At 40.3% G+C, this 18,782-nt stretch overlaps 1 protein-coding gene across 4 annotated transcripts in view; it reads left to right on the top strand.

Moving 5' to 3' along the window:
* The window catches only part of tmem260 (transmembrane protein 260), a 51,864-nt gene that overhangs the window by 16,449 nt on the left and 16,633 nt on the right, over positions 1-18,782 (top strand). For 2 of the 4 annotated variants that reach the window (XM_084393164.1, XM_084393165.1), the window contains exons 2-3: positions 4,037-4,068; positions 6,426-6,577. In XM_084393164.1, coding sequence (XP_084249290.1) covers positions 4,037-4,068; positions 6,426-6,577 — 184 coding nt within the window. Of the gene's footprint in view, positions 1-3,669; positions 3,939-4,036; positions 4,069-6,230; positions 6,291-6,425; positions 6,578-18,782 lie in introns of those variants that run through there. The other 2 variants (XM_084393166.1, XM_084393167.1) reach the window with 2 other exon arrangements.

The raw sequence follows: 18,782 nt of genomic DNA, 5'->3' as shown, positions 1-18,782 counted from the left end.
GCTTATGCTCACCAAGACTGCGTTTATTTCAGGACTCTTTGATAAATAGAAAGTTCAAATTAGAAATAGAAATGTCTTTATTGTCACTTTTGATCAATTTATTGCACCCTCTGTGAATAAAAGTATTAATTTCTTTAAAAAAAAAAAAATTATGTCAGTGTAAATGTAAATACATTTATTTAAATATAATTAATTAATTAATAATATATTTGAAATATATATAACTGTAAAATGGTTTTAAATTTGATTCTCAATTGGTGGGTCGTAAACCAGAGTTCAGTGGCCAGTTAGTCTGTCTGTTAAAGGGGTCATGGCATGGATCTTTTAGAATCATTTTAATATGTTCCTTGAAGTTCACTGTCACTAATAATGTTGATAAAGTTTTTTGCAAAAAAAAAATATATATATATATACAGTGCTATGCATAAGTTTAGACACCCATGCTAAAGTTGACTAAAAAGAGGAATAAAAAATCATCTTTTGGAAATTGAACTTAATGCCTTAATTAAAAAAATTAGGCAAAATCCAACCTTTAAGGACACCAATTTTCTTTGTGAATGAATAATGTATCGTAAATAAATAAATGTTCTTCCTTAAAATACAGGGTGCTTAAGTCTGGACACCCCTATGTTAAATTCCCATAGAGGCAGGCAGATTTAAATTTTTAAAGTCCAGTTACTTCATGGATCCAGGATACTATGCATCCTGATAAAGTTCCCCTGGCCTTTGGAATTAAAATAGCCCCACATCATCACATAGCCTTCACCATACCTACAGATTGGCATGGTTTTATTTCAGTTAGCCTAATAGCTGGTTTGATTTACATTGAGAGATGATCTTATGGAAAGTACTCCATGCCAATCTCTAAATGTATGCATAGCACTATATATATATATATATATATATATATATATATATATATATATATATATATATATGTGTGTGTGTGTGTGTAAAAACCATTTTTTTCAACCCTTGTTCTGAAACAAGTATGAGCCTCTGTCTGAAATGATCAGTTTTTAAGGGGCGGCTCCTTTAATGCTTGTCAGTAAACGGCCGCTGTTATGATTGGCTAACGTCATCGCATATGAAACCTTATGAAAATATGAAAACATTATATAAAACCGTAATTTACAGACAAAACATTATGAAATATACGGTTTGCGATGTAGCCGCTGTCAGGTCTAATACAGCTGACTGCTTCATCTGTCAAGAAAAGTTTCTCTGTAAACTTTCTATCACACTGTGCCTCGTTTGCAAAACAATCTGCAGTCAAGTTCTCCGAGCAAACATCCTTTGAGTCGATCCACTTAAACCATCCACTTGTTCCTGACACTGGGATCCTTAATGGGGTTCTAGTGATGGGTCGATCATGAACGATTCATTCAGTTTGAAAGAATCTTTAATATGACTAAGGGATAACGAATTGTCTCAGAGAGTGATTCGTTAATTTTGTGTTGACCGTGCATGCGCAACACCCCATAGGTTCTGTACAGGAAACAGGAATGATTAGTTCACCTCCAGAGTCTTCGGGTCTGAGTCGTTCGTTCTTTTGTCATGTGACTTGACATCCGTATTGGATACTGAAATTAGTTAATAGTTCCCAATCTTCCTAACAAACAAACGTGCTGTTAGTTTTTTTACAGTAAAGTGATGCAGTTCTGGCCTCAAATTTCTTACAATTTATTAATTTCCGTAACTTTTCAATTTTCCTTTCCATAATTCATGATGAACGAATGACTCGGGAGGTGAACTAATAATTCCTGCACAGACTACATAGCTTCTACGGTGACCGGGAGGGGACATGTTCGGTTCACTTAGTTTTGTCGTGGCCACAACATAGAAACTCGTGGGAACATAATAATATATCGTGGGCACGAGATCGTATGTTGAGGGAACGACATCCGTTTCTCGTGGCTACGAGTTTTATAATATGTGGGAACCGAATCTTCACACGCGACACTCCTTTTACCCCGGGCATAATTTACTTTATTATTTGTTAATTTAAGTTTCTCATAATTTGTTTTTGTTTATTGCCTTAAACGGGACTTTATTCGTGACCCGAGTATTACATTCAAGCTAGCAAATTTCAGTCGAAAAATCCCATTCAACTTAAGAATGCGCTTTAGGTGTCTTTCACTTATAACGCACCCATGTCTTAAAGGGATACTCCACTTTTTTTGGAAATAGGCTCATTTTACAACTCCCCCAGAGTTAAACAGTTGAGTTTTACCGTTTTTGAATCCATTCAGCCGATCTCTGGGTCTGGCGGTACCACTTTTAGCATAGCTTAGCATACATCATTGAAGTGGACAAGACCATTAGCATTTCTCTAAAAAAAATGACCAAAGAGTTTAGATATTTTTCCTATTTAAAACATGACTCTTCTGTAGTTACATCGTGCACAAAGACCGATGGAAAATGTAAAGTTGCGATTTTCTAGGCTGATATACTTTACTGCCGTACCATGAGTGCAGCAGGCGTAATGATATGACGCAGCGCCTGAAAATAGGCTACCTTCCGTCAACATAACCAATGTGACAACCTGCTTGCACAGGGAGCGTTAGAAGTTACCGAGCTGGGGACTATTTTCAGCCGCTGCGTCATATCATTACGCCTGCTGCACTCATGGTACGGCAGAAAAGTTTCTTGATTATTACGCAGGAATGAGAGTATAGTTCCTAGCCATATCAGCCTAGAAAATCGCAACTTTACATTTTCCGTCGGTCTTAGTGCACGATGTAACTACAGAAGAGTCAAGTTTTAAATAGGAAAAGTATCGAAACTCTTTGGTCATTTTTTTGCGAAAAATGCTAATGGTCTTGTCCACTTCAATGATCTATGCTAAGCTATGCTAAAAGTGGTACCGCCAGAACCGGAGATCGGCTGAATGGATTCTACGTGGCCACGAGAAATATGTTGTTCTCTCAAAATATGATCTCGAGGCCACGACTTTAAATCGCGTGGCCACGACATAATGATTTCGTTACCTCAACAAAATGATCTCGTGGCCCCGATTTATTATCACCTTCCCACGACTTAATATGACATTCCCACGAATTAATATCTCGTGGCAACAAAATATTATCACGTTCCCACGAGTTTATATGTTGTGGCCACGACAAAACTAAGTGAACCGAACATGTCCCCTCCCGGTCACCGTAGCTTCAGCCTATAGCGCTGTGACATTTAAATTATATTCTGCTGAGATTTGTTCATTTTGCTGAACGAGACTCAAAGATCCGAGAATGAAAATGCATTTGCCATCGAAACAAGCCGTTTTTGGAGCTTGATTAAGCAAACGCTTTGTTTATAATGAGGTGGACATTTTAAGCTCTGAAACTTGCAGGATGTTTTAATGGTACAAAGACCTCTTATATGTCAAAAGATCAAGGCAAATTTGATTTCTCATGTCATGACCCCTTTAAGGGGGTCTTAATAGAGACATTTGTACTCTAATAAATATTATCTGCAAAATCTATTAATTCAGGTGACATACATCCAGAAATACGCTGAACAATCTGTCTGGTAATCATGAACGCCTGGAAAGGACCTGAAAACTGATTGGTCAGAAAGTGTGGGAACCCCGAATGAGAAATAGGTTTATAATATGTTGATGTGTGAGTGGAAACACAGAAGTTCTTAAAAGGACCACAGTCAAATTTTAGTAGAGTTTTAAAGGGAGCTTTTTGTATGCGTGTGGCTCTGCACAGAGGGACTCACAGGCGTTTACGTCCGACGGATGGGGCTCTGCACATGCATCTCGAGTCACAGAATATGGGAAGAGTGAATAGATTTGCCTGTGTATGTGTGCGTCTGTCTGCTCGGGGATCAGGGGAGCCGTGTGCGATGGAAGAGAATGAGCGTGTCGCTTAGGAAATGTCACACTGGGAAGATTTTGCAGGTTTTGATCCGGGCAAATTAATGCAAAACCCAGTGCAAGTATTTGATTTGGGAAAACTTTCAGGAGCGGACTTGTCTCTTAATAATAATTATTGGGTTTACATTAATTTCCCTCTCTGTTTTTCTACCACAGGAGAGCTGATCACTGCTGCTTGTGAACTGGGGGTAAGCATTAGCTGCATTGTTTAATCAATCCACTCATTAACTCTTATAAGCATTAAGGAAGTTTAATTAAGTATGGGGGGAGAAGAAAGATGATTAATTTACTTTTCAGGCCACAGGTTTTTTTATCCTCTCTTCTTTTCTATGCACTTCTTTTTTTGACTAAGTTAGGACTAGAGAATGCTATAATTTGCAACCCTGTTCTTCAAATCCAATTAGACTGAATGGTTAGGCGATGGCTTTTGTAAGCTTCGCCTTATGTACGGTATAAGGCTTATTATACTCAACCCCTCTCCTTTTTGTGCATGCGTGTGTGCGCGTGTGTAAGCCGCAAAGAATGAACTAAATCGGGTTAACAGTTATAATAAGTTTTATTATTTAATAAAGTTTATTACGCCGTCGCGATCCTTTTAGGGAGTCTGTGGCGGTGTCACTATGCCAGTAATCCCTCCCTCTGTCCGTGTGGCCTGCCTGTCTGCGACTCTCCCCAGGGTCGGAGGGCTCTCTCCGGGCCACAGGCCGCCGGCCCTCCCTTCCTGCTCCCTGGAGCCGTGGATCTTTTCTCCTTTACACTCCTCGTGGCAGGACTGCCCCCTACCGTGCATTTCGCCTTTTTCCACCATGCCACCCGCGCTTCCAGACCCGACGTTGCTTTCCACGCCGTCGGCCTCGCGTGGCACCAGTGCAGGCATTTCTGCCACACACCTCACACGTCACTTGCGCAGTCACGCACACCTTGCTGGCACTTCCAAGCGTGCCCTTCGCGCCCCTGCCATCTGTTTGCCATACTGTCTCTCTCTTTCTTTTGTCCTGTCTTTGTGCCCCCTTCCAAGCCTCTCTGTTCTTCTCTGCCTTGACCTCTCTTTCTTGTCTTCAAGCTGTCCGTTCTTTCCTCATATTGAATTGGCATCTTTTCTTTATATTCAGACATTTGGCAGTGTTGGGGAAGCTACTTTACAATCGATTCTAGTCATTTGACAAGCTAAGTAGCTAACAATATCATATTATATGTAAGGATTTTCAGTTCAATTAATTATACAAACGAATCAATTCACAAAAATGTATTTGATTACCCCATGCTTAATACGAGAGAGTAGGTTCTGCACGACTACTCATTTTTAGTAGTCGACCAATAGTTGATGCCATCCAGGGGTTCCATCTGTAACTTTACGGACCCCCAAATATAACAATCCCCTTGTAAGTGACCCAGTTCCTTAAAATTATGAGACATAAATATGGAATTGTAAGAAATAACGTATATTTGAGTTAACAACTCGTAATTCTCAACTTTTTTTTTGAGTTGTGTGAATTTATTGTGTTTATAAAACAACAATTTATTTTTTACAATTTTAAATTTGTCTTGCATTGAACATCTCGCAAATCTGACTGAGATTTTTTATCTTACAGTTTTGACTCTTTTCCTCACAATTCTGACTTTTTTCTCTTTTTATATCTGCCTGTTTTATGGACGAGTGTCTGTCTGGATCACAAAATGTTTTTGTTCATTCCATTTCGTATTCATATTACATTCAGTGAATATTGAATATTGAATATAATGAATATTTCGTTCGGGAAATGTGTTTTGTGCTCCAGACAGACCCTTTCACCCACAAATTAAGCAGGTCACGATTCCCAGATTGGACATCGGAAGAACCCTGGAGTCATGCCTTGAACCCTCCTGCAGCCCCCTAGGGGTCCACCACCCCTGGACTAGTCAATAAATCCATGTTTGTGAACGCAAAGTACACTGGGTTTGAATTTTTATTTATGTGTCAATAATATATAGTTGAGTTACTTTTAAGTTTAAGTTACTTTTAGTTAGTTACTCCCCAACACTGACTTATCACAGTCCCACAAATCTGACTGACAACGACTTCAGCCTTACGAAATTGTTTAGAGGGATCAGTTGAACGGGGCCCTCTTCCCTGCTTTGATCTTGAACTCACACTAGCTTTTAGACACCCACTTGTCCACCGAATTTTCAATCCATCCCTCAAACAACCTCTTCTCAGAGACGTTTCCTTGCTTTTTGCTCTAGTGTGCAGTGTTTCTCAGCCTGCTGTGCCTGTGTGTGTTATCAGGCCAGTAGGAGTGAGACAGCCTTTAATAGCTCTAGTCCTTATCGCTCCTTAGGGGACTTAGTGCCTAATTGCTGGGAAGGCAAGGAGACAGGAGATCAGGCTTTAAGGGAGGGGGAGGACAGTGTGACGCTGTAACCCGCAAAAGTAAGGTCTGCCTTTGAAAGCTGAACTGTATGGTCGTGGTGTGTGTGTGTGTGGGGGGAGGGGGGATTCTTTAAATTCTGTTGCTGTTATCAGAATGTTCTGTGAGTGAGTTTACAGTTGTGTTTTCCCCCACAGGTGGCCCATCCTCCAGGATACCCTCTCTTCACCATGTTGTCTTCTCTGCTGCTCTCACTGCTGCCTCTCAGTTCTCCGGCTCACAGTGTCAACGTCCTGTGTGCTGTCTTTGGGGCCGGGGCTAGTGGAGCCCTCTGCTTCACTGTCTGCAGGTAGGCCACTCTCATGGCCCTGTTTACACCTGGTATTAAGATGAGTTTTGGTCGATTGGATCACAAGTAGACAAGGGAGACATTTCCGTTTACAACTGGTGTTTTAATCCGTCTCTTTTGTTCACTTTCAACCACTTCTGTCCTGATTTCTTCGAGGAGAGGGTGTATGGGTGGGTAAATGTATGTGTTTTTTTCCAGATCTTTAAATCTAATGGACAAAATAAGCTGGCACAATTTACATATGGAGACGACGGAAAAACATACAGAGAACAGCAGCTTTCGTTTCTGCTCTGACAGCCGCTAGACCACACCGAACGCTATGAGTGTGTGTTAGAAATCAGGAATGGTGAGAGAACATTGTGCTTTGTCCGTTTTTCGTCTTCAAACCAAACTTGGGTCTTCAGCCGACAAAGTTTAAATCCTGTCTGGCTAGCGACTTCCCATAATGTTTACGCATTATCTCAGTAGGCGGAGAGTAGACGGCCTTTTGTGGCTGTTCGAACACATTCGACCACATGAGCATTAACACTATGAAAGCACTATGAAATCCAGTCGAATCCGTTTTCAACTACGTCTGGAAGTGGCCGAAAGTGGACAAGCTCAAAACGTTTTAGACCCCGTTTACACCTGTATTTAGCATCGTCCACTTGTGATCCGATCGACCAAAACACATCTTAATACCAGGTGTAAACAGGTATTGAATGAGTACCATGAATGAGGAGCGGGACTCTCTTCTGTTAATATTCTACTACACATACTCAAAGAACACGTGATGCTCAGGGTTTTTAGCAGTTTCAGAGGGAATGCATTTCGCCCTATAATATGCATTGTAAATTGTAAAGCATTCCAGGTTGACTTTATTTTGCATATTCATATAATATGTAAGTTGAATATTATATTGCAGGGCTCCAGACTGCGCCTAAAACGGTCGCACTTGTGACCAAAAATATTAATTTGCGAGTGATATTTTTACTGAGATTGCCACTAGCGACAATATAAATGTACATTTATTTTCTATATAAAAATTTGCATGCAATGCCTTTTTACCATTATTTTGTGACCAAGTTAAAATGCCCTGACATTAACTGCCATCCCAGATTTGGAGTTCAGTCAGCAGAAAAATGGGTCTAAACAGGCAGTAGCTGCTGCATGAATTTTAATATCTACACTTGACTTTTGCAAACGCATGCCCTCACTCAGCTGGGTTTGCGAGCCAAGCTGCCCAGAGATTTGGCTGCGGTTACATGTCCAATGCAACCTCTGCTTTTAAGCCTCAAAGGATTTAGATCCAATTTTGGATTACAACAACCAAAAAAGTCATTTCCTTTGGCCCCCACAACCCCGCTACCCATCTTCCTCCTGTGGCTGATGGCAGTGGGGATTTGGTTGCATATGCACACACAAACACTCTTAGCTCTTAAGTTTCAGTATATAATCTATGTTTTCAATTGAAAACATAAGCGTAATAGGTTTTGATGGTTATCTGTCCGGGCTTAGGCTGAGGTTTGGACTCATGCATGTCTGTTGGGCTCAGAGCAATAGCTGGCAGGCTTGAGATGCCAGGACTAGGAGGAGGGAGTGTTTTAGGGGTTTCAGAGCTTCCGGCACAGTCTGGGACTCCCTTCTGGGTTGGCATTGGGGTCCTTAGGTGCTTCGCCCGTGCCCAGTGGTAATGCTGAGGTGGCGTGCCACTCCCAGTAGGAACACTACCGGACAGGCCTGTCCCCAGGCTGCTACCCTGGCACCCAACACCACTCTGAGACTCACCATTCTGTGCCCTATACTTTATCTGACATATTTAGATTTGAGGAATTTCAGAGCATAAAGGCTTGAATGCCTGTTTTGTTGTTGCCTGTTACATTCTTGCGTAATAATCTTTCCTGACTTTATTGTGCAGTATGTGGCTATAAAAGTAAAACGTCAGGGTGATAAATTGAAAAAAAAAGTTTTTAAGAAAACTTTAAGTAGTTGACAATCTTTTAACTATTTTATTTTGTTTATTTTATTTTATTTTCATTTTATTTTATTGATTTGTGGTGCACCCAACATGATAGATAGATAGATAGATAGATAGATAGATAGATAGATAGATAGATAGATAGATAGATAGATAGATAGATAGATATATCGCGAATGCCGATATATCGGCCGATATAAAAAAAAAAAAAATCTTTTAGTTTAGTTATCGGCATCGGCCGATAAGTTTCTCTGTTGGCCAATGTGTTGGGAGCAGTACTTTAATTTTGATTGTATATAGGCTTTATATTGGCCACCCTGCTCTCTAAGATCTTGGTATCGTCATCAGCCATCAAAAAATCACTATCAATCTACCACTAATAGAGCTGCGCGATTAATTGTTAAAAGATTGCGATCTCGATTCAAACATCTACGCAATCTCATCCCTAAATGACAACGATTTCCCTGTGCCTATGAAACCTTTGAAAAGGAGAGCAGTTGTCATCTATAAAGGTTAGGGTTATGTCTTTTCAACCACACAGTATTGTTATTTCTGTGTTACAAATATTCATATTATTACAGAAGTACTAGGATATAAACACTGATGTCTGCGGTAGCGATCAAAATAGAGCAAATCCCCTTTTGAAAGTAACATGTAACATTGTATCGATTACCAGGTGGCGACAAGACTTTTAAACAAATGTATTTGTCATTGAATCATTCATTCAAGAGATTTGTTCAAAAACGCTGATTCATCTAGTGATGAAACAAGTGAAGTATGAGTGAGTCATTGAATCAAAATATTAATTCAGATTAATTAAACATTTTAAATAGACTGCAGCAATTAACATGTTGTCAGAACCTCTAGTAAATTACGTTATTTTGTTTAGTTTTCCGTTCAGAATCATAGGAGAATCATGATCTCAGTTTGAAACAAAAAAAATCCTGATTCTCAATTTATCCAGAATCGTGCAGCTCTACTACTAAGAAAACATTTTGATTGCTTAGCCTTTTACTGTACGTTCATGATGTTGATTACGTAATAGAAGAGGCCGTGTGGCCGCAGAAGGTGACTTCACCCATCCTCCTCAGTCCCGGGTCCACCACACCTGTGAGGGTACACACCAGCCAAGAGCAGACGGGTCCAGCTCAGCTGACTGGGCTCCAGTGCCCACCTGTCCTGGTGCTTTTGTGTCCATATAAGGCACTTTACCATATGGTCATGACAGTGCTTTCCTCACTGGACCCTCGACTCGCTCGTAGTCACCCCATGGCTCTCTATGGTGAGCTGAGTTTATTAGCAAGATGGTGGCTTTGTGAGAGCAGTACCTGTGTTAGAATGTGACAGCATATGCAAATATGAGCATTTAAAGGGTTAGTAACCAAAATTAAAATTCTGTTGTTATTTACTCACCCTCATGTTGTTCCAAACCTGTTTGACTTTCTTTTTTTGTGGAACATACAAAACGATATTTTGAAGAATGTTGCTAACCAAAGTTTAGTCACATTTAAAATAAAGAAATTAATTGTTTATGTTCCACTGAAGAAAAAAAGTCATAGATGTTCGGAGTAAATGATGACAGAATTTTCATGTTCTGATGTTCAAAATTTTGTTCTCTGCCATATTGATACTCATACATACAGCTCAATATGTTTGTCTGTGTATTTGTTTCTGTTTAAGACTAAGAAAAAAACGTTGTAATTTCCCACGTCCCTTGGCTGCCCCCTCCAGCATACCTCTGTTGTCAGGTAAATCACCGACCCAGAAACAAGAGCTCCTGGCAGCTTAAGCATATGCTTTATTAGCCAGTCTAATCTCTAAAACGCTCTGGTTTGCAGCCATTCGTTTTTGGTAAATATATTTCCTCTTTAGCTGTGACACCCACCCTTTGTTTTTCTTGCCAAGAACCTTGATATCTTTAAATATGAAGGAAAACCCTTACAACTTAAACCCTATTGACAGCTGCTGTCGAGTACCACAGACAATAATATGAACGTGTCGGTTAGTTTGAAATAACAAACAAGCATTCAGTAATGCACTTATAGTAGAAGTCTATGGCTCTGTTCACACCTGATATTAAGATGCGTTCTGGTCGATCGGATCACAAGTAAACAAGGGAGACACATTCCTGTTTACACCTGGTGTTTTAATCTGTCTCTTTTGTCCACTTTCAGCCACTTCTGTCCTGATTTCGTAGAGGGAGGGTTTAATGTATGTGTTTTTCAGATCTTTCGATCTAATGGACAAAATAAGCTTGCGCAGTTTACATATGATCGAAAGCACACAGATACAACGCAAAAACAGAATAAAAAGGCAGAATAAGATTAATATTTTGCCACAGCTTTATAGGTCAATTATTAAGTTTTTTTTTTTTTTTTTTTTCGTCAATCTACTGAATTTTCCGTCAACGATACCAGGGACACCGAAACACCGGGCAACATGAAATTTGGTGAGCATGTAGCCCCACTAGGCTTTTACGGAAAAATTTCGTTTGATCCCCGGGGGCCACTCCCCCCCCGCGCTGGGCCCCCCCAAACCCAAAAAATGCTGTTTTTCCTAAATAACTACCTGAACCGTGGCACCGAGGATGAAGAAATTTTTATGGTATGTTGGTCTTAAGGGCCCACATCAACCTAGCCTATAATCACTCATTTGTGATTTGCGCCCCTCCCATAAAAAATGAAAATGCAATATTATTCTGCTTTAATCGCCCCTATCTTCAGTGGAGAGGTTCAGAACTGCACCATATTTCATGTGTATGATTAACTTGACATCCTCTGGGGGTATGCTAAGTTTCGTAGAATTTCATCCATGGGGGGGTATAAAATAAATTCATTTATGTGCACATTTAGTGACTGTACACTCATCGGCCTGTAGATGGTGCTGTTGAGCGAAGGGTTGCTGGTTTACATTATACATTATACATTTGGCAGACGCTTTTATCCAAAGCCCAAAGTTTAGGATGATACTGTCACACACACACATGCAGGAATACAAACAAACGCAAGCATGGACACACACTGACATCCACACGCACAGACACACACCCATACACACACATACAAATCCACATGCACAGACACAAACACACATGCGCACACACAAACACACACACATACACACACACACAGACAGACATGCACATACTACTACTTTTTTTAGGTATATACATAAACACGCAATACAGCCAAATTGCTCCACGTCATTTATTTTTGTGGAAAGCCAGTGCAGGCCTGAGCGGCGGTCATATTTTGTACCGCCATGCGGTACATCTACTTTTTTTAATTAAAGAAAAAATTACTGAATAATTCACAAATGTATTATCAAATTCAATGTTCATATTTCGGCTTTTAAACTCTTATGATCACCCCAAAGACCCATTAAAACTGCATTGCCATAAACTTGTTTTTATATAAACTGCTTATTTTTATATAGATGCTTATGATTGAGCTTAAGCCGTGTTTAACCTGGAATGCTTCTTTAAACATCTCCATGCACTACAGGCCTCATATTCTACAACTCAGCGTGACCAATGGCACCATTTAAAGACGTGCAGTAATATTTCCTTAACAGATGTTTAATGAAGACGCCTAAACCCTCATTACCCCATTCAGAATGGGGGAAATAGGGCCATTTCACTGTGCTATGCCATCACTTTAATTTCCCCTTGCCTGGAGGCCTAAGATTGTGTCTGTTGCATCGGAAGTCAATATTGCTGTAATATTACATTTCCTAAACTGTCTCCACAGGCGGTTTTTAATGGGAGTCATGCAAGGAGAGGATCAGCCTTTCCCGAAATGCATGTGTTCCATAGGGCCACATAATACTACAGTTGATTAATGAATTGATTAAAATAATAATACAGTAATAGTACAACAATGCACATTTGCTGAATGATATGCGCAATTTATTTTCGTCTATTATGTCCACATAAAATGCAGTGGGGGATTAAGATGGAATTGGGTGGAATTGTTGTGCCATTGGCTGTATTTTTGGAGGTGGATTGGAGTTATTAGTTTTTAACATGCACTGTCCTGTGGAGAGGGCCGCCTGAGCCCAGCAGAACACCGTCTATACGTAAAATACATGCACACAGTAATTCTATTGGAGATTGTATGGCAGTCATATTTTGCACAGCTTCCATCTAGGATTCAATTCATGATCACTCCATAATTGCACCATCTAGAACTGCTAATAAATATTACACCTTATGCTCTAAATACGTCTAGAAAGAATCACACACTATGCACAGTATCCTCACCGCATTTCTCAGTAATAATAAGACCTCGCATTATCATAAACATAAGGCTGTCTAGATAAGCATAGCTCAGCTGGGACATACTTTTGTCACATAAGATAACTGACGTAAGATATAAACTAAAAGATCAGAAATTTTACCCAAAAGTGTAATCACTCTGGCACTATCAAAACGTTTGAGCAAAGTTGTCTCAACCAATGGCATGAGTTTGGGGCAGGACTATATATATATAGCTGAACATACTGTATGTACAATGTATAATATACAATTTGAATTGGAAAAAATAAATAAGCCCTGAAATGATCTGATTCTATTGATGTCCAGATTCACACTGAAACTGATGATTGATAAAAGTATGATTGATAAAATTGGCCAGTACTAATAGGGTGCAACAATGCCTGCCTACTTTTTCAGCGAAAGTATTTTTCCCATAGGGATTTTAAAAAGTCTCAGTTAAGGTATAAGCCATGAACCAAACCAAACAGCTGCAAGGTGAATCACAACATTACAAACTTTGATTTGAAGCCAAAAAATTAATTGAAAATCAGACAAAAAGACAACCGTACAAGACTGTGTACTTAACGGCTTTAACGAGGGAAAGGTCTACAATCCCAATCCCCAAAAATGATGGAGAAATATAAAACTACATGCATCCGTCATTCGCAGTGCTTAATGGGAGTGGGCTGGCACTGAAGAGTTATTTTGGTGCGTTTCTATGGTTAATGGAGATTTCTCTTCAAAATCATAGGTAATGTATTTTTTCCACCAGAATTCCCGCTGCTAAACAAAACCTTTTAAAAAAACAAGCTGAAATAATGCAGGCTGATGGCTTCAACAAAAGCAAACACTACAATTAACAACCTCGTAGCTCACAGTGGGTCTGTCTGTAAAAGTTTATAAGTTAATTTTCAAAATCAATTCCCCTTTGGAGAAAGCGAATGGAATTTTTACTTCTGGAACCAGACTGTTGCATTCTATAGTCACAAATGCATTATTCATTCCTAATAATTCGAAGGGTGTGTTCACACTTGGCATGATTGGTTCAATTAAAATGAACTCTGGTGCGATTGTTCTGTTAGTGCGGTTCATTTGAACAAGTGTGAACGCTGCCATCCGAACCCTGGTGCACCAAACAACCGCGGAAAAGATGGGTCTCGGTCCGCTTCCAAACGAACTCTGGTGCGGTTTGACTGGAATATGAACTCAACACGGACCAAAGTCATCTAAACTAACCAAAACACCCTAAAAAGGAAGTTTACTTGTTTTTTTCTCGTCATTAGAGCTACGTTCCCCAAGTTCGGGACAGGCATCAGAAACGCTGTCTCCTTGCAGCAAAATAACCAAGAAAACCGAAAAGAGTGAACACCCTAAGAGTGCTTTCAAACTAGCACTTTTGGTGCGCACGCGGTTTCACCTGACGTCAGAGTTCGGTTCGTTTGGATGATGTGAACACTGTTTGCCGAACTTGGGTGCTTGCAATCCGCACTCGAGTCCGCATAAAAAGGGTAGTCTGGGGTATGGATATGTGAACTCCAGTATGGTTCATTGCTGATATGAATCGCAATCGCACTAAATCACGGAAGGGAACTGAACCGAACTTGTTTGCTATTGTCGTTTGATTCGATAAAACAGTTTGTGTGTGTGCGTGACTGGCGCACACTGCACGCAGAGAAAATGTATATCTAATTTCTGATTGCCTTGGACTCCCACGTTCTTTTGAAAGTTTGCAGTACATTCCCATCTGATAGACGCAAGTGCCGTTATGCGCTGATGCTTTGAAAACAAAACCAAAGATTCCAAAAACGAAATTAATAAAGTGAGATGAGCTATGCTGGGATTTTGTCGCCTTCTCCTGCGCCGTCGTTACCAAGAACCAGGGTAAACAGCTGCGGCTTTGAGGATGCAAACGCACTGTGGTTCAGACCCAAACAATATAATGTGAACACAATCCAGAAAGCACAGGGGGAGCAATCGAACTTGTGTTTGGATCAGGCAATCGAACCAAGTGTGAAAGCACCAATTTCTAATAATGCTCATACTATTATTATAATGATTATATTTCTAATAATGCTAATACTATTTTAATACTTTGTGAAATTTTAATGAAATCATTTGCATGATGTACTGATTAATTAATAAAACTGATCACAGGTAATTGCATATATTAATATTTGCTAAATAGTAAGTAACATTAATTAACAGCATTTATTTGCTATAGGGTTAGGGTTATTATTATTTTTTTATAAAATGTTCTATGCAATAATGCAGTCAAGCATGTTTGCATAGGCCCCGTTTACACCTATCAGGTGTTAAGATGCGTTTTGGTCACGAGGGAGACACATGCCCGTTTACACCTGGTGGTTTAATCTGTTTCTTTTGTCCACTTTTAACCACTTCTGTCCTGATTTCTTCAAGGGGAGGGTCTATGGGCAGGTAAATGTGTGTTTTTTCAGATTTTTTGGATCGAACTGACAAAATAGGCTCACGCAATTTACATATAAACACGAATGGAGACGATGGAAAAACATACGGAGAGCAGCAGATTTTGTTTCTTGCTGTATTTTGTGGACAATCTCGAAACGTTTTAGACCCCGTTTACACCTGCATTCAGCGCCGTCCACTTGTGATCAACCAAAACGCATCTTAATACCAGGTGTAAACAGTACTACAGGGACACTAACACAGCAGCATCCTACACAGCAGACATGATAGCAGCAAATAAGCCTGTGATGCTGCACGCAAGTGTCACTCTCTCGCCTAATCACTGACGAGAGAGAGAGGGAGACCCAGGTGGTCCTACATGTTTTGGAATGAAGGACGTGTCACATGCCTTCCTTCAAACAGACAGACACTCCTAAAGAGGTCCGTGTCAAGCCCCTTCAGAGGAATAAAGACAGGAGGAGGAGGACATCAAGCGACTGTCAGAGACGGGAGGATGTGATATTTGGTACCGAGGACCCCTACCTCCAGATAGCACCCCTGCTATAACCCTTCCTCTGACGTGTGCTGAGGGTTAATTGTCTCTCAGCGGGAGCAGAATCAAGGGTGCGGGGGGTCCGCACCTTCACTGAGCCCCGTCTTCCTCGCCCCCCTCCTTAGCGTGCGCGAGCAGTAAAGAGGGCTAGAGAGAAGCCGATATCACCAAGAATCCCCCCGCCTGCTTCTGACAAGCTATTAGTCCAACCGCGCGCACACACGCACGGCCTCGTCTCGTACGAGACAGGAAAAGAAAAGCGAGGAAAGGCAAGTAGTGTGCAAAAAAAGCGGGAGAAGAGAAAAGAGAAGTAGTCAGCAAGCGCGAGTTCCACACACACCATCCTTCCTCCTTTCTTCCATCCGTATCCTTCTCTCCGCTCCCCTTTTTCCTGACTTACTTTGCTTTCCCTGCGAAAGCTCCATTGTTCCCCTTCCCCTAAGTCTCATCAGCCTCTTTTGTGGCCGACTATCACAGCGGCAGGCAGAGGCGCGCTGGAAACGTCTAAATGGTATCATGGCTCGTGATTAAGCGCGCGAGCTTCGGCGGTGCCGGCGCTGCTTATGAGTCAGGTCTGATAAGGCGAGGGCCCTGCTCTCTACTCAATTTCAGATACCGTTAATGGAATCTGTCTTGTGCGATTGTAATGTGAGAGCGCCTAATTTGCCATGGAGCTTGAAGCTGTCAGCGGCGAGGGATTGCGGGGTCAGGAGGGAGCTGGCAGCCGCTTGGCCCGCGGCGTGTATCTGTGCCGCTGAATAGAGCAGCTCTCCGCCTGTCACTTAGCTGATAGGCTGATGAGGACTCTAAGCCACTCGGCACAATGAGGAGAGGGCCATACTGCCTCGCTTCCCCCCACCACCACCCCCCTTTAATTGTCAAGCCCGCTAAAATTTTTCCAAGCCAGTGTGTTGGAGACCGGGCTGAGTTTTTTTTTCTCCCTCTGCCGCTCTCTCTCTTTTACGTCTTCCCAACTTTTTTTATTCTTTTCCTTCATTTCTGTGTTCTCTGCTCTCAAACAGACGAGGCTGACCCCACTCGCTCATCCTTTCATCCATCGTTTCTTTTTACCTCGCCTGGCCTTTTGTCCCATCTCATTCTTCTCAGCTGGAGTCCAAGTCTAAGTCAAGTCTCAAGGCTTTTTTCACAAGTCGAAGTCAAGTCCTAATTTTATATGCATTGCAGGTGAATCTGCAATTATATTATGGTAACCAGGAATTGTTTAACATCCAGCTAAACCACGCCTCTGATATACATCAGATGTCTGCGCCTATACAATTTGAAGCATACAGTCTAGCATGCTTTATGTGGTGAATTTCTACATAAAAGCAATTTTGTGACACTTTTTGTAGATTTTTTTTTTCTTCTGATAAACAATAGCAAGCAACATTTTATTTTAGTGTCATTGTTAGATGGTACATGTGCATATTATATTAATGACAGTAAATTATGCATAATTACAAGCAACTAACCCTAAACCTACAGTAAGTACATGCTTTTAATTAATATTACACAGTACTTATAAGTAAAGTCAAGCCAATTAAAATGTATGTGCTTTTCACAATACATATAATTTCAAAGCAGCTTGACGATGATGTTAATGTTTGTAACATTTTAATAGCTTAGATTAGAGCTGGGCGATAGCATAGTTTACATTTTGTATACTAGTATAGTTTACAACTCAAAATATTATTAATGAGAGTAAAAAAAAAAAAAAAAACTCCTTCCCTTAATGTCTTTAAAGTCACCAACTGTACACAAATAAATGTTGATAAACCTACAGTACTGTGCAAAAGTCTTAGGCATGTTAATATCCCCCACCCGTGTTAAACTTGGCACTTGTGTTAAAATGCTGTGAAGTGAGAATGCTTTCAAAAATAATATCACAAATTGAATTTATTTATGATTTAACTTCTATTAACTAATTCAAATCAATTTATGGTGTAATGACCCTTTGCGTTTTAAAACGGCTTTTGTCCAGGTACACTTGCGCATAGTTTTTCAGGTAGCTTTGCAGGAAGGTTTCTTCAAGCATCTTGGAGACGTTCCCGCAGTTCTTCTGGATTTAGTCTGTCTCAGTTTTTTCTGTTTCTTCATGTAATCACAGACGGACTTGATGATGGTGAGATCAGATCAGACCGGCTGTTGTCAGACTCCTTGTGCATACACAAATCTCACTGGATTATTACAATTAATGCCAAAAAGAATGTTTGGAAATGTAAACTGATATTTCCTACTGACACACTACAGCAAAAGATATAAATAACTGACTTAAAACCATTTTTCATATTAACATGCCTAAGACTTTTGCACAGTACTGTATAATAACGATTTATAGGCTATTGTAGAGTTTTCGGGACAGATTTTGCATACATGCGTCATTCGCCCATGTGTGTCACTTCATATCCGTACACTGAGAAAAATACTCTGGCCGTGGGTAGCATGAAGATGAAAGTTTGTCACACAAACCAGAAAAAATGACCATGGATCATTCATGGCGACAAGCATCTGCAGAATGTGCAGAAGAAACCAATATGTTTTGGTTCATCCACTCTTGATATATGATATACTCTGAGTCTGATAGATGTGTCCTGTATACACCAGTACTTCAGACCACAAACATTCAGAGGAGCACAACCAAAACAATGTTCTTCCTCAAGATGCTATTTTATTTAACGGCTAACGTTGCATAGTGTAGCTTTAAAGGTGCACTCAGTGTGTTTTTGTTTATGCTTAGCTGGTGCCTAATTGTCCCCGTAGGGACTCTGTACTGACACCTATTGGTCTGGATGCATTCACATTTTGCAGGTGATAAAATTAAGCAGAAGAATAGAATACGGCAATGATTCTACTTTACTTTCATTTAGACATTAATAATTAAATACCGCAATGATTCTGCTGTACTTTCATTTGGACATTAGGTTTCCTAAAGATCACTGACTAATTTTGCAATTCTTTCTTATCTTTCTACTAATAATAGCCCATTGTTTTGCTCTATTGTCAGCGCAGACTCATC

Source organism: Rutilus rutilus (assembly GCF_951802725.1).
Source record: "Rutilus rutilus genome assembly, chromosome: 21".
Taxonomy (NCBI): domain Eukaryota; kingdom Metazoa; phylum Chordata; class Actinopteri; order Cypriniformes; family Leuciscidae; genus Rutilus; species Rutilus rutilus.
Note: the sequence above shows the minus strand (reverse complement) of the source record. Positions and strands in the feature narration are given on the sequence as shown.